The 17303-nt window shown below is 37.1% G+C and overlaps 1 protein-coding gene across 6 annotated transcripts in view; it reads left to right on the top strand.

Moving 5' to 3' along the window:
• The window catches only part of PPARG (peroxisome proliferator activated receptor gamma), a 124632-nt gene that overhangs the window by 94060 nt on the left and 13269 nt on the right, over positions 1 to 17303 (top strand). For 5 of the 6 annotated variants that reach the window (XM_033132700.1, XM_033132701.1, XM_033132699.1 and 2 more), the window contains 2 exons: positions 3543 to 3742; positions 13181 to 13631. In XM_033132700.1, coding sequence (XP_032988591.1) covers positions 3543 to 3742; positions 13181 to 13631 — 651 coding nt within the window. The remainder of the gene's footprint in view (positions 1 to 3542; positions 3743 to 13180; positions 13632 to 17303) is intronic. The other variant, XM_033132702.1, reaches the window with a different exon arrangement.

The raw sequence follows: 17303 nt of genomic DNA, 5'->3' as shown, positions 1-17303 counted from the left end.
GTTTTTAAAAACTACATGAATTCTCTGTAGGTGATTAATTATCCCAAATATGACACTGAATGCCAGTATTCTGGAAGATGCTCTATGTGACATGTTCTAGGTCTGTAGAACAGATAGCATGTATCCTTTTTTTTTTTTTTCAGGGCCTCAAAGACTAGACAAGTACTGCTTTAAAAGAGAGATGTTCCCCAGTATTCTGTGTCATCAAGGTTTATAGAATTTTATAGCTAAATTTAGCGCTAAAGGAAGAAATCTTTGGGGATCTTTTCCAAGCCCCTCATTCTATAGATAAAGCAATTGAAGACCTGAGAAGTTAAGCCACTGAGAACGTTTTTCACCGAGCTGAAACTAGAAAGTAGACTTCTTGACTATCTGAACTGCAGTGTTCATTCCATTGCCTTCCATAGAAGCTAAAAGTTCTCACTCAGTGACTCATGGAGCATTTCCCTTCTGTCTTTTAAGGTTAATCAACAGTGGGAGAAGATTTGCAAAAATATACCTGTATATGGGCACACTCAGCCTTTATATTTCTGGTCACCAGTCTCTAGAATTTTGATCTTCTATTTCTAAGCTTTAACTTCAGTCTTTTCAAAAACAGTAGTCCAAAGAGAGAATTCTTCCCTCTTTTGGTTCTCAGATTCTCCACCCAGTGGGTGGTTATAGGTTCAAGAATTGCTTCACTAAAAAACACCATTCCCTAAACAAGTTAAAGAAAGAGAGATAGAGATATGGATGGATAGATGGATGGATGGATGGATGGATAGATGGATGATGGATGATGGATGATGGATGGATGGATAGAGAGATTCGGTTTTCAGGGTTTGTTCTTCACCTGTGGGAAAGAATCTAGGTCAGTGTGCCATGGCTACCATCCTGGTCTATCTCCAGCCCACAGTGACCGTAGTTGCCTTAGACCTCTTCATCTACAGTAATAAAAGCTCATTCATTTAGCATTACTATGTGCTGGGCACTGTGCTACACACTTTCTGTGCCTTGTATCATCACCTCACATGAGGTCGGTAGGTCTTATTAATGGGACTCAAAAGCAACAAAATAAAATCAACTTTTTCTCCCTTAAAAATGCATACAAATAAAAAATTATTATTTCTTCTACTACTTCAGATTTGCATATATTTTATGCAAATTTAGTCCTACCAAATGGAATGTATTTTTCATCTCTCTTGTTGGACCTCTGGTATGTAAAAATGCTAAAATCACTTATATATTAGTTGCACTGATAGTTAATTGAATCTGATTTGCAGCATGAGCATTTAATAATACAAAAAATTTGTTCTTAAGATTTAGTCTTTTGGGGAACTTCAACTTACAAATTTCACATTTTATTTAGGTTGTAGCAAAAGGCTTTTGCTTTAATATCTCCTAATTCTAAAATTATGTTTAAATTCTTTTGGCCATTTTGTTAGGTTATGGAAAAGCAGAACTAGTAACTGTAACAAGTGACTGTCTTTGGATGTTTATTTTAAATTAACTTTTTGGATTACCTGTTAGGAAATAAGTGCTTTCCTAGGTATTTAAACTTTTGTGCGTATTTATAGTTTATTACCTGTGAAAAAGTAACCAGAGCCTAGAACAACATCTGGAATACAGTAGACATTCAATTCTTATTCATTGAGTGAAGAGACAGTATTGTGTGCTCAAGTAAACAACTAAAGTTAAAGAGCAGAAGATTGTTGGTAATTCTAACTTACCTCTGTTTCGGTATATGACTCTGATTTTCTCCAAGTTTTACACCAAAATTTCTTTTACTCTTAATATGCTGTAATTCTTACTGGCTGCTCTCTTTCATGATCACTTTCCCAAACTTCCCAATGTACAGACTGTCTCATGTTCTGTTTTCAAACTTGATATTTTGGAGTTTAATTCATCAAGCATGTATTATACATCAAGTATGTATATACATCCCAAGTGTTCATATTTGGATGAATGGATAAAGAAAATGTGGTATATATACACAATGGAATATTATTCAGCCAAGAAAAAAGGAAATCTTGCCAATATGGATGGACTTTGAGGGCATTATGCTGAGTGAAATAAGTCAAATGGAGAAAGACATATACCATATGATCTCATTGGATGTGGAATCTAAAAAACAAAACAAAACACCCTAAGTCATAGATGCGAAGAACAGTCTGGTGGTTACCAGAGGCAGGGTGTTGGGGTGACAAAATGAGTGAAGGGGGTCAAAAGGTACAAACTTCCAGTTTTAAAATAAATAAGTCCTGGGGATGTAATGTACAGCATGATGACTATAGTTAATAATACTGTCTTGTATGTGTGAAAGTTGCTAAGGAAGTAAATCTTAAAAGTTCTCATCACAAGAAAAAAATGTATAACTATGTGTGGTGATAGATGTTAACTAGCCTTGTTGTGATCATTTCATAATGTATACAAATACCGAATCACTATGTTGTACACCTGAAACTAACATATTGTTATATGTCAATTATATATCAATAAAAAAAATCTTTAAATAAAACAGTATTGTAAGCACCTGGAATGAGGTGTGATAACTAGTAAAAAAAAATAATTAACAATAATATTTTGCAGATAGTATTGGTAGGGAGAGAGAAAAATATATTTGAGTTGAAAGAGTTACAAACACATGATTTTTTTCCCCCAACGTAAGCCTTGTAAACCTCTCTTAAATGTTCCTCTTTGCCTTTCTTTCTTTAGTTTTCTTCTTTCACACTTCCTCACCCCACAGGAAACCAAATGTTAAGGAAATTGTCTTTCTGACAAACATCATTAAGTGATAATCCTGGAGAGTCAGGGGAATCATTATGGCTTCTCTCCACTAAATATAAAAGTACTCTCTGGCCTAATAACGTGAAAGAAAGCGTCATCCCTCTTTCTTTATAACAGGGACAAAACAGATTGTACAGACTCCCTGAGAACAAAGTCTGTGTCTGTACAACTTTGAATTCTGCACAACTCCTTCCTTTAATTCATGAAACGTGTTGATCCTTTTAGCGCCTGCCCTTATTTAAAGTGCTGGGGATACAAAGATGAGTAAGACATTGTCCCTAGCCTCCAGGATGTTGTTCTAAAGTGGGACAAATAGGCATGTAAAATAAATAAAGTACGGGGTGAAATATGCATGAAGGGCTGTTGGAATATAGGGGAAGGAATAATAAACTCCGCTTGAAGGTATCAGAGGGAGTCCCACAAAAAAGGTGACATTTGAATTGGGTCTTGAGGGATGGGTAGTAGGTGGCTCTCAATTATTTGTAAGTAAATATGCTTCCCTTTCTTTGTTGAACTCTTAGATTCTTTCACCTTCCTGGCAAGATCATGCATTACTTTTTTAATTACAGAAGTGAACAATTTAATTTTTAGTGATCGCCTGTGCTATTGCCGTGGAATAAAAATGTGAGCATTGTTGTAGATAGAAACCAGGACTTGAGATTGGTAGAGGGGAGGAAGGGCTCTTACCCTGTGGGCGTTGGGACTGCGGGAGAACAGTGTGCATTAGGAACGGCAGTATTTCAATGATTCATCCTGTCATTTCTCTTCCTCTATAGCCATCAGGTTTGGGCGGATGCCACAGGCTGAGAAGGAGAAGCTGTTGGCAGAGATTTCCAGTGATATCGACCAGCTGAACCCAGAGTCTGCTGATCTCCGGGCCCTGGCAAAACATTTGTATGACTCATACATAAAGTCCTTCCCGCTGACCAAAGCAAAGGCGAGGGCCATCTTGACAGGAAAGACAACAGATAAATCAGTTAGTTCTCTTCTACTGTCTTCATTTGGGGTGGCTGGGTTTATTGTTATTGTTGTCGTCGTTGTTGTTATTGGTTTTTCCTTTGAGGAAATGATTTACCATGTTACACACACATATGCAGGGTACTGTTCAGCTGTTGGCTGTTACATATTGCAGGCCTGAGTCTGAAACACAGAAAAGGAAATGTTTTCAGATAGGACAAGTAAAAACTATTTTGAAAAGGACAAAAGTCCTTCAGGTTTTCCTAATAAATTATTTGAGAATAGTATAAAAATATATAGGTCACCTTAACTTTAATGAATGAACTTAAAAGGCCCTTTCATCCCAGCACCCCCCATCAGGATCTTTCTCTTTTCTTGGCATCAAAGTAACTGATCACTATTATATTCATTCACACAGTCCTGCTTTCCTGACCTAGGTTTGGAAAAGGTATTCAGTCCCAGTATTTTCGTTTTGGGAAGACTACTAGAGTTACCTCTTACAAAGTTCCACATGGGACAAAAAATTACGTTCCAGATATTATATTCCCTTTCTATCCTTGTAGCATTCTACTGATAATACATGAGTAACTAGAAGCTTTATCCTTTTATTATGTGTATGACTTTTATCTTCTATGAGGCTTTGAGCTGCCTGGGCTACTCCAGTGAATTCTCAAACATCTGCAGGCTCGTTCATTACCACTGTTTAGAAAACCCAGAATTGTTATTGAGTCAAGTTTTCCAAGAAGCAGAATTCTTCTTTGATAGGAATCTGAGAAAGCAACATGGAATCATATTAAAACAAAATACAACTATACCTGAATTCTAGTCCCAATTCTGACATCAGCTTGTCAATGGACTATATCTCTGTACCTCGGTTTATACCGGCAGTGTCTGACTTTGATTGTAATGTCTGCAGCAGGGTAGTAAGATGCACAGGATACATTCAGAAGATAGCATCCGAGCCCCTGCGAGCCCTTTTATGCTACCGTTTATTTTCAAATGAACACCTCCAGGAGAGGTATGCAGCTGCTTGATAGATAGGTGTAACTTTATCCCCACTCAGTTATACATATTTTGGGGAACGTTTCATTACCCTTTAATGTACTTTGATGACTGTCTCAAGATGTTCTTTTCCCTCTTTTTAGCTAAACAGAGTAGAATCAGCTAAAGGAAAAAGAAAACTCCTGTAGGATGTTACTGTGTAAAGAGCCAAATGCCAATGAAGGACCATAAGTTTTCTGACTTACCCCTTAACAGTAATTTACCTATATCCAGTTCTTTGTGATTTCAAAAAATCTTACACATTCCTGTGTTCAAGGCACACAACCCTCTTATGGCTCCTATTACCGTGTTTCCCCAAAAATAAGACCTAGCCGGAGGACCATCAGCTCCAATGCGTCTTTTGGAGCAAAAATTAATATAAGACCCGGTATTATATTATAGTATATTATTCCCGGTCTTATTTATTATACCCGGTCTTATATTAATTTTTGCTCCAAAAGACGCATTAGAGCTGATGGTCCAGCTAGGTCTTATTTTCAGGGAAACACGGTATTACCCTCTTTTTAAAGATGAGGAAACTGAGGGTTAAACATTGTGCCTTGAAATCACACAGTTAACATGTGGAAAAACGTAGACTCTGTGGCAGGCCTTGGGCCCGCTGCTCCCGCCATTCTGAGCTTGGCATTCCCTCCTGGAAGCTGGTCTTCCCCATGAGCTGGCAGTGAGCCAGGCGGACCTGCACATGAGAAAAGTTTCACTTTGGGAACACATTCCGCGATATGATTTATTTTTATCAGTTTTGAGAATAGCAGGAATTTTCCACCTTGTGCTGCTAGCCTGATATATTCACGGTGAGGAAATATTCCTGGTGCTGTCTTGTTCTTCCTGGATTGTAGTGACTAGACTGTCTCCCGCACACATTTACAGACTATAGATCAGAGTAACGCTGAGTCTATGTTGTCATTAAATGGGGGGGAAACATGGGGCGTAACAAAACAAAAGCAAATGAAGCCCTCCGCACAGCTGATGTGACAACAGAAAAGAAACTATTCCTTTAAAGGGCTAGACATAAAAGAACAACTTGAGTGATGTGACTCAAGAAGGTTAACAATTTAAGGCAGATTGCAACAGTTTACTGAGAACTAGTATGGGATAGGGAAGTGAAGGCTGGGAGCCCCAGAATTAGGAAGGAGTGATAAGGAAAGAGTCCTAAAACAAATTGTTTACCACAGTTTTGCCTTGGGCCATTTAATTTCCAAGAACTGCTTTCTCGCCTTCTCTTTATCTCCCAGTCCAGACCTGCAATCCATGCGGGAAATCCTACCAATTTAATAGTACCTGAAAGATAGGAAGACAGTTTTTAAAAAATTTTCCCCAGTAGTCCAGAATTTAAATTTACAGTACCAGTGGCCAACATACTCTTCTGTGTGTGACTGAAGGGCACAGAGCCCAAATCCACTGTAAGTCACTTAAAAACCTCACGCCAATTGTCTCTTTGGCTCTTAATCTTTCAGTTAAAAATAAGATAATTGCAGGCTTTTTATGGGATAAATAGGTATTAAGTTATTTTAAGGGAGAGGGCTGCAAAATGCTTGATTGTAGGCTTTTCAAGTTCGGAGGCCAAGTGTTTGGCATCTTCCCCCCTATAGTAATGGGGACTGTGCTTTGCCCATAATAGTTACTTGGGATGTGTTGCTTAATTGAATTAAAAACTGTTGCCTATGCCCTTTGAAATTCTGGACTTTCAACAGAGGGCCTCTAGCCCAATATTTGCTCGCCAAACTGGACATCATTAATGATCTGGATAGAGACAGAATTGCCTCTTGTTAAGGTCTGGAAAGGAAAGAGAGACTGGGCCAAATTAAAATAATCCATTCCCTGATTACACAAAACTGAAATGGAATTGTTTGGCTCTCTCTTTTCTCCTTATCTTGCAAAATCAAATTAAGCACTGGTGGAAAGAAATAGTTCAGAGAGGATATATGGGAGAGGGGAAAAAAATCCAAAATGTGATTTCCAATGAGACTAGAGATTTGCTCTTTATCTTACATGGTCATGTTATTCATTTGATAGCATCTTTCTCAGGGGTGTTATGTAATCTCTTGGCCAAAACTTATGAAAGTTAAGATTTGAATTGATAGGACAAGTTTTGCAGAAGTATGGACTCTTGAGAGGGTGGGAGATGTGAAAAGTGGCTGTGTCTGATGCAGCAGAGCAGTTTGGGTCTCCATATACACTCTGCTTAAACTGATGTCATTAATGCTGCGTAGGCCAAGCCTGGGGAAGGCCACTCAGCACAGTGGATGACCAGTTACCCAGAACCTTTGGAAAAGGAAATGGCTTTATTGAAGAAGCCATTCTTTACATTTATCTTCCTGTGTAATTTAACCATTGCCTGTCTCATGTATGGAATGCCGGCTAATCTTGCGTCTCAGACCCAGCACCAGCATTTGCCTGCAGGCCAACCAAGGCCTCTCCCTTGCCAGCTTAACTTCCTTCTCCTCTATCTTATTCCCTGGTGCTATGTGCACCTTTCAAAACAGATAAATGGACAGATAAATGTTCCTGTTCCCCTCTTATCTTTTTTACTTTACCATCATGTCTTTGGAATATGACATATTTTTCATTGTCTTGCCTAAAAAAGTAATGCTTGGGAATTTTAGGCTCGGGGCTAAAGAAAATATGGGATATGGAATCACCGAATATGGATCACTGGAGACGAATTTTAGGAGCAATAGGCCTTTTAGAACCCTCAGATAGGAATGGAGCTGACTCTCCCACAATCTATGTCCCTTCCAATGGCTTGCTCCAGCCTATACCCTTCCTTTAAGAACTCCGACTGAGCTCGGAAACTGTGACTGTGCTAGAAGTAGGGTGCTATGTTTCATGAAGGCAATTTGAGAACTGAATGGACTTTGGAAGTTCCCAGTGTTTGACCATTACCCCGCTGTGATGATCAGACTGGGTGTATCATTGTCACATGATCCCATGTTTGTTGATGAAAATAAACAGAGAGTGGTTTTCAGAAACCATTTTCAGTGCCATGGTTTGTCATAAAACAATAAATAGAAAAACTCTTGGTGTGCCTGCCAACTTTTCACTCCATATCTGAGAGATGGTGAGGCCCTGGCTGTACTCTGACTGCAAATAAGAAATAAAACTTGTTATTTGTACTATATTGGACTTTGCATCCCAAAGCAGCGCACTGCTTATGATGGATACATGTGGAGCCGTTGTTTTTATCATTAAAAGAGCAAACCAGTGCCCTTATGACAATGGTTTTTCTAAGTCGTGTATGAAAAATGTAACTAGTGACGAATAAAACCAATACGGAAATGTAAAATTTTGTAAAAATAGTTTTATACCCATTTAAATTTCACATTCTAAAATTTACAGTGGCTATCAAATCTAGTAGTTCAAACTATTGGAAAGATAGCTGTCCTTTTAAATCCTATGCTTTCAGCTAAACAAAGTGTGGTGTCTTTCCCCTTTATCTGTGGAAAAGCCTGAATAAGCCGGAATTTGCTCTCCTGAGAAGAAAGATACCAGACAAACCCTCAGAGAAGGGACCTTGGAACCCCAGTATAAATAAAGAGCAGGACAGTAGTGCTGTTTTGTTTCAATGGCTACTGAGGAAGTTGGGCTCCTGGGATCATTAGTTCATATATTAATGCTAATAAAATAAATTCCTTTGTTGCCGGAACTGTCAGGGGTAGCTAAAGATGTAATATAGTTGAACCATAGTGTTCTTTCAGACAATAAATTTTAAAAGATAATATTCTATATAGTTAAGTAAAAAAGCACTTGGATGTTTTTCCTTTTCAATGATTAGACTCAGTTGGCCAATACCCTTGCTTGCCAGCTGAGGAACGTTTTGGCTAGCAATCGATGGTTTTTTTAAGAGCAGTGGTTATGCGCTAGTTCATTAGAGTGTGAATAATTCTTCCTGTAAAGTTTTTATTTGTCTTAAATCTCTAAACCATGCAGAAAGACAAAATTACATTTGAGAGACTTTCAAACTTAACTTCAGTCTCACACAGCACTTAACTAGACCTCTAGGAAATAATAATTCAAAAGGCATTGCCCCCACGATCCCAGCTTCAGTTTAAAAGAGCTTCAGTTTAAAAGCCCAAATTCCTCCCAGAATAGTGATTTTATTTAAAAAAGAAAAAGTGGGGAAGTCAGCTAGAAAGCAATAGAAAGAGAAAAGAACGAATCATGAGTCAGGCGATCTAGTTCTAGTTCATATTTGTTATGAATAGCTATTTGACTTGGAATATCTCTTGGCTTCAGTTTATTCGTACCTAGTCAGAAAATGATGATGTATGTTATTTCTAAAGACCTCTTTAGTTCTATAAATCCCATGGTTCTCAACAAGAGGAACATGGGAACAACATGGGCAGAAACTAAAAAGAAGTTGAGGAAATCCAACCATTGCATTTTGTATTAACATTTACCCACTATAGGTAATCAAGGAGAACTATGTGTTGGATAAAAAAGGATGAAAGTCAGTCAGAAGTGTAAAAAGAAAGAAATAAACAAAATGAAGTGTGCCTTTACTCTAATTTGTCAAGAAAACTAAGACTCTCAGGAGAAGCCCACAAGATGAACTATACATTTTTCCAGGCCATTTTTAACTCTGATATGGTTACCAAATTATCATTTGAGAGAGGATAGAGTTGTATACTACACTCATTTCAACCTCCCAAAGTGGAGAAATCACCAGAATAATCTGTTTTATTAGGTGACTTTTTCATTTATCTCCTTTAACTTGCTACTTGATTATTCAAGGAGCTGTAAACATAGAGTGTTCATATAGAATCCCTTTTATAACTCACATATTAAAATGATGATGTTATTGGACTACTAAGGACCACTATTGTTCTATGTCTCCATTATTAAGCCAGCTTTCCCCATGACTTTTGTGTGACATATAGGAGGCATACAATATATCTATAACTAAATTTAATTATCTATATAAAACAGTACCCCTACTCCCATCCTGACTTTGATATGTAGAACCATTTTTGAAAATCAAAATATATAAAAATAAAGTACCTTTGATGTATTTCTCCAAAGAAAACTTTTCTGTAATTTCTCTTTACAGAAATCGTTTTGCTTCTCTGGAAAAAACATTGTGTTCAAGTGCAATTTCCTTCATTTCATTCTCACCTTTTTCTGGTCTGTCCAATGTAGAAGAAGTACAAGCATAATAATGGCCAGAGGCAGATTCACCAGGAAACTAAAGAAGCTTAAGCTTCAGGTCCCCTCCCTTGCACAGAGCCCCTTACAAGGCGCTAGCAGAGGGCCTGAGCAATTGTGTTCTTATAATTTGTATTATTGAACCCGACAATTGTTGTAAATGTACCCAACAACTATATACATTGTATGCCCCACAAAACCTGGATCTATCCCTGAGAATGTCCTAGATGTAATTAAACGTTCTTTCCTTTTAAGGAGAGATGCTAATCTAGCCATTTGATAGAGTGTCTGAAGATAGCCCCAAACTAGAAGTGTAAAATGATATGGTTCCTCTTATAATGGCAGATCATCAGATGATGCTGTGCAAGCTAATGGAACATGTAAGGTTTCCCTTTGCTTTGTAGAAAACACAGAAATACAAAAATACAAAAATATTTTACCAGATGTGTAATAGTAAATTAATGATTCGAGATAAATTCCACAGACCTAATTCTACCCATACTTTCAAGAGGTTAGGTCTCTTCACTGTTTTTTTAATGTTTCAAGATTAGGAGGTCTCATTGTGAAATGTTTGAGTTAACTGTTTGTAATCTAGGAACTGGTGAATTGGTGGCAAAGAAAGGCTGATCGATCTCCAGGCAGATCATATCTGGTGATCACTCTTGCAGTTTGACAGATCCACGTGGAGGCTGAAAGAATCTATGCAGACTTCAAAAATGCAATGAAAACAACATAATCATATATGACTGGGAAAAACAAAACATCCACCTGGTATTCATTTGCATGTCAATACCCAGAATTTTCTGCCAGCTCACCACTTTTTTCAAAATGCTGAAAGGATTTTAAAAAAACTGAAAAAAAAACTGGAATGGTTTGGCATAATGGTGGGGGCTGCTGATTCCTTTCTCTGTCCTTGAGTGTTTACTGCCAGGAAATCCTGACCAACATGGATTGCCAAGGGGTTAAAGTCACATTGTTGTTAAATTGGGAGAGAAAATTAGCAGGATTTTGTGCCCTCTGCTCAACTATCACAGAGTTTCAAAAACAGGAACCTGGAGCTTTATATGAGGGGACAGGGGAAGTTAAGGGGAAGAGTCACAGGGTGATTTATCAGGGCATAGTTCCAAATAAATTGCTTACATGGAGGTGGAAGAATTTTATGCATAACATTCTGTGCCAAGAAACCAAATGGTTGAGCAGAAGCTCATCCAAAAGTTGAAGTAGGTAGTTCTAGGTCCAGTCTTTCCATATGTGAAGAGGTGATGATTTTATATTCGTGTAATTTGTACACATGCATGTGCAGGTGGACTTTTTAGGTATCCATACCATCAGATTCTCATGGCAAAAGAAAGCTAGTATTTTATTAACATAGACTATAGTAAACTGCAAAACTCCTAGAGGACAGAAACCACATTTTCTCTAGGTTGTATAAAAGTAAGTTTTTCTCATGACTAGAATCTGACATTCTGGGGAAATACCACGTTATAACTGATATGACATTCTATCCACTCTGCCCTTTTTTTCACCTCCCATTAAAAATATCAATCCTGAAGTAGGGGGACAAGGAAGCAAAATGTCCAAAAACATCGAAAGCATGATTTGCTCCTGATTTACTTGAAGAATTAGAGCCACCAGGCAAACCTACTCTTGGGTCCTCACATCTGTACTCCTATGTGGTTTGCTAAACAATATAATTGAAGTTAATTGTTTTGGTTTAAAAAAAAAAAAGAATTACTGGAATAACTCCAGTGAATGGTGTTGAATGGTTTAGATTTAATCTAAAACTGCAAGATTACTTTATGTTCAAATGTGTCTGTTCAAATAATATGCAGATTTGGAAATCTACTCAACATCTAAGAGTCCTTACTGTTAGTGTTATTTTCAGTGTAGAACAGACTTTACAGTTTGGTGAAAATCATAGATTTGTACAGAGATTAATAGTTAGAATCTCAAACCAGTGGGTCTTGAAGCTGGTTTCGGCTGCCACTCATTGTACCCACTTCCTCTTGCCAATCAGGAGAGAATTCTCAGCCTCTCTGCTGAAAAGAAACTTTATTTATAGTACATCAGAGACTTCATGTTCAGTGTACATGCACTCTCACACATCCACTCACACCACACACATGCACGCACACACACACACACACACACACACACACACACAGTTTCTGAGAAATGCAACTAAAATATCGTCAAGAAAAGAGATGGAAACCTCCAGTTTAACCCAAATTTCCCTCAACTGAGAAATTGGAGGCCTAGGAAAGATAAATGACTTCCCTAAACTCACATAGTTAACCGTAGAACAAAAGCTAGAACCCAAGTACCCTCAACTCTTATTCCAGTGCTTCCAGGTATACACTTATTTGAATCGGATTGGGGGTTAAAATTCCTTATGTAGTTCAGCATACCCGATGTAGATAAAGCACTGCCCCTTTTCAACCAGAGTAGCCTCGAGGGTTTTCACAATGACCACAAACCTTTGGTTAGTTCTATGCAAGGAAATGAAAGAGAGATAATTTCATGATGACACAACTTGCTTTTGAAAGCAGCCTATTGCAAACCTGTGTAACTGATGCACATGTTTTATTGATTATTTGATCCTTAAGGACAGATATTTTGAAAAATAAGTCCAAAATTTTTTTTATTTTGCCACTTTTTGCAGCACTTACCCATTGGCCTTATACATCTGCTCTTTCTGAAACAGATTGCTTCCAGAGCACTAAAAAAAGAAGTAGACATTTTCTTGGCTCAATATTTCTAATCTGCTTTCAGACTGATTTTTTCATAGTTAAGTATATTTTACATGCACACTGTGTTTCATTTGTGATCTCAGTAGATTTAATCTAAAACTGCAAGATTACTTTATGTTCAAGTTGCTAAAATAATTTTTATTGAAAGATGGCTAAAAACATATTCCATTGAAAGCCAAGATAAATAATAGGTTTTATATCATTTTTTTTAAATCAACAACAAACACTCTCCAAACAACAGAAATTGGAACTATTAGCCAGTCATAGGTAAAGTGTTGTGGTACAAATTGTAGGAAAACAAGACCAAAATTGGTAAAATATGTTTGGTCCCAGAAGAAAATTAAGAGGAATAATCAGGAGATAAGAGTATTTTGTCATGATTAAATGTTGTTGACTTTAAAGATGTTAGTTATTAAAATAAATGTGTGTAAAGAAACTGGAATGGTGTTCACTGTGAATTAGAAATCTCCAACTCAACCGCTTTTTCTCTTCTTTATTTGCAGCCATTTGTTATCTATGACATGAATTCCTTAATGATGGGAGAAGACAAAATCAAGTTCAAACACATCACCCCCTTGCAGGAGCAGAGCAAAGAAGTGGCCATCCGCATTTTTCAGGGGTGTCAGTTTCGTTCAGTGGAAGCTGTGCAAGAGATCACAGAGTATGCCAAAAGTATTCCTGGTTTTGTAAACCTTGACTTGAACGACCAAGTGACTCTCCTAAAATATGGCGTCCATGAGATCATTTACACAATGCTGGCCTCCTTGATGAATAAGGATGGGGTTCTCATATCAGAGGGCCAAGGATTCATGACAAGGGAGTTTCTAAAGAGCCTGAGAAAGCCCTTTGGTGACTTTATGGAGCCCAAGTTTGAGTTTGCTGTGAAGTTCAATGCACTGGAATTAGATGACAGCGACTTGGCAATATTTATAGCCGTCATTATCCTCAGCGGAGGTAAGATCCATCTTTTTTGATCTTTTATGAAAGGGGGTGGAATGGTGGTGGAATGGCTGAAACATTTTTGACTTTCTTTAGTGTTTAGTCTATGTTCCTTTTCTCCTTACACTTACTACACTTTTCATACAGAAAATGCCAATGGTATAATGCCATGAGAGTGTCCCTACATGTGTAAAATACCAAGAAAAAATACCGTATATTTGCTGTTTGAAGGCTGTGGGTAACCCAGACTCTTTTCTTTTATCCCTCATAATATTTTTTCCAATCATATCAAACATGGGCGACAAATACCCTCTTCTCCTTTTTCTTTCTCCTTATTTTCTTTTTCCTTGTCTTTTTCCTCTCCCTTGCAGAAGGCCAATCTAATATTTATTTCATTTAAGTAAGAACATATCTAACTTTGCTTAAGATATTGCTCACTTGGGATATAGAAAGCACTACTAAGTGTTTTTGGTCCAATTATACTCCCACCCCACCATCAGAAAGATTTTTCTTTAAATTGCTTTTCCAACATCAGGAATCAAAGAATACATACCTACTCACTTCTCCCTGCTCTCTCATGTAGCGTCCTCCGATGGCTTCCCTTTAAGTATCTTAGTGAGGTGGTTGGCTATGATTAAGAATGCACTCTGAACCAAAGAACACACAGCAGAGAAGTAAATTGAGTTATTTAGCAGTTCATTGTATTTTTGGCCTTGCAAGTACATGATCTAACTAACCAACTACGAAAGCCAGGTTTTATCTAAATGCTACTTTCACTGGCCTCTCACTTGTTTCCAACTTGAGTAGAAGAAAGTTTTACTGTCATGTCGCTCTATAAAAATTGTTTTGAATGATGAATATTCATAACTGAAAAGCGCTTCAGGTGAGCTTTTTATGTGTCCTTATAGAATATCCTCTGTTTGTGAAAACTGATTGTGTGGAGGCATAGTACAGTGGTCCTCTAGATGTAAGCTGTATGTAACTGTACAGGATATTATAAAGATCACAGTGATCCACTCTGTAGTCCTTTGTTATCCAATTACTTAAGAGAGGAATGCTTCTGAAAGCAGGTACGTAGTGTATTAGTAATAATAAGAGTAATAATAGCAAACACTTATTAAATAAATATCGTGTGCCAGACAATGTTTACTTCATATACATTCATTTAATTCTCACAACCCAATGAAGTAAGTATCATTTTGCAAACAAGGAAACCAAAGCACTGAAAGGTTCAATCACTTACTTGCCTAGGGTTATCCGGCTAGAAAAGATGGAGCCAGGATTATAAACAAGGGCAGTCTGGCTCCAGTATCTATATTGATACTGCTCTTTACATGACTAGGGTACAAATAGATAACAATATGGCATAGGTTAACTCTGGAACCTCAAGTCCAGTGTCAAGTTGTAACTCATTTAAAATTGACTTTTTTTGGTGTTATGTTTAATATAACAAAAATATACTATCCGACATGTCTTAATGTCTTGACTGGATCTACTTCTTAAGCAAATTAACCCGTGATCCTCTCCGATCTGCGATTAATTCAGCAAACAAGAATGAGATTCCGGATTATTTGAGGTTCACTGGGAAGAAAAGATTAAATTTTGAAAAAACAGATTAGAAAACAAGTTAGTATTGTTTAATTGGCTAATACTTTAAGGCATATTTTATTTTTAATGAAAAATAGAAATAGAATTATTAATATGTGACATATTTCTAAGATTTTTTCTAAGCATACTATATATGTATATATAGCGTGTTTGTATTTCTTTTTTCACGTACTCATTTTCCCAAAGAACCATTACATATTCTTTGTTAATATTTTTCAATTTTTTTTAAAATAAAAGTAATACTTAGTCATTTTATAATTCAAAGAGTACAGAAAGGTGGAAATGAAAAGTAAAGTTCTCTATCCTCAGAATAAAATTGGATTAACAAAGTCGTATTTCTCCTACCAAAAAGTTTCTATGCATGTGCTAGCATATGTTTATGCTACCATCGTTAATAAATATAAAATATCCAATTTTATAAAAGACCATTACATACTAAATTATCTCCCTATTTACATTTGGGTTCCTTATAATTTATCATAAAAACCTATAGAAAAGAATATAGAAAATTATTGAAAATGTGTTCCAAATTTTGCCATAGTGGACATTTTTAGGTGTAAATTTCTGTTCAAATTTCAGATTATTTTCTCATTCCAAATGACCAGAAGTGGAATTGCTGGGCATATGGCTATGAATATTTTAAAGTCTTTTGTTACATCATTGCCAGATTATTTTCCATAAAGTTTGTACCAGTTTACATACCCACAGAGACTAAGGGAGGCATTTGAAATAAGCCATTCAAAGATGCTTACTTGCTAACCAGGAAAGATTTAGACAAGAAACAGTGATGATAATTCTGGGCTTTTTGAACCTGAGAAATGTCATTTTATGGTCATGTGATATAATAGTGTGGCTTCATCTAGAAAAGTGCCATTACTGTCCATAATTCTCTAGCTAGATTATTTAAAAACCAGTGATTTGTTAGACCTTTAAAATTTTCATTAACTGGCTAAAAATAGTTCTGTAAATAGCTTGATTCAATTCAATAGATATTGCAAGCTTTGGCTTTCAATTATAAAAATTAAAAATGGTGCCATTGTAAATGTAGATGCTGTATAAATGAGTTCCTTTAGCCTTGCACAGACTGCCTTCACTGTGACCAATTTCCGGACCTCACTGGGTCCTCACGACAGGTAAAGAAATCTGAAAGGAGCAACCCACCACAGATTATTAGAATCTTGTATCTGTGGTTATAATGAGAAGAAAAGCCTGTGGATAATTTTAGACTTCTTTAAAAAATAAATGGAACTTACCATTGACTAGTTCTCCTATCACGAAAGGTAAATCCTTCCCTAATCAAAGTTTGCTTTTGTAAACGAAGTCTACTCATAGGCCATAGATAAGAATAGATATGAATAAACTGGAACCCATGTTTGTTCAACACACAGGAATTTGATTCTTTTTACTCAGAGAAGCTGATTGGGTACAAGTCAGAGAAAGAACTCAAATCCTTCCCAATCCAAAGACTGGATTCCAGTAAGATTAGAATCTCACTCATCTGTAGATGGTGAGACCCGTATCCCAGATTGTGGTTTTATGAGAGTATGACGTATAATTTCTCAATTAGTTTTAACTTGTTTCCCCATCGAATTTTCCAAAACAGGAAAACATTCATGTAAGCAAGAGGTTTTGATCCACTCACCACATTTCGGATCTTACCTGATCTTAACAAGAGTGATTATTTTCTCCTCCACAGTTCGTTCTAAAGTCTCTAGGTAGCTTAATGATTTGGGGAACAAAGGGCTTTTGACAGAGCTCCATTGACCTCATTCTGAGTGAGCCTCACTTAGCATCACAGAAGAGCTTCATTCTGGTGGAGGCACTACCACCCTAGACTGAAGGAAGAATGGGGCGATGGGCATGCTGAAGAGTGGGGTGGGAAGGATTGAGGCGATTAAAGCAGGGACCCCGACTACCCCAAGGGGAGTTTTTGGATGAAAGTATCTGACTTGACCCAACAAAGGTTTGCTGAGGAAACTGAAGTTGCTATAGTAAGATCACTGTCACTCAACTTGAGCCCTCGAAACTGCTGATACTATTAGATCTGGTACTTAGATTGGCCTGATGCTTTAGCATCTC

Source organism: Rhinolophus ferrumequinum, chromosome 17 (genome assembly GCF_004115265.2).
Source record: "Rhinolophus ferrumequinum isolate MPI-CBG mRhiFer1 chromosome 17, mRhiFer1_v1.p, whole genome shotgun sequence".
In the NCBI taxonomy this organism is placed as follows: Eukaryota; Metazoa; Chordata; class Mammalia; order Chiroptera; family Rhinolophidae; genus Rhinolophus; species Rhinolophus ferrumequinum.
The sequence above is the reverse complement of the archived record's forward strand: the minus strand, read 5'-3'. Positions and strand labels throughout refer to the sequence as shown.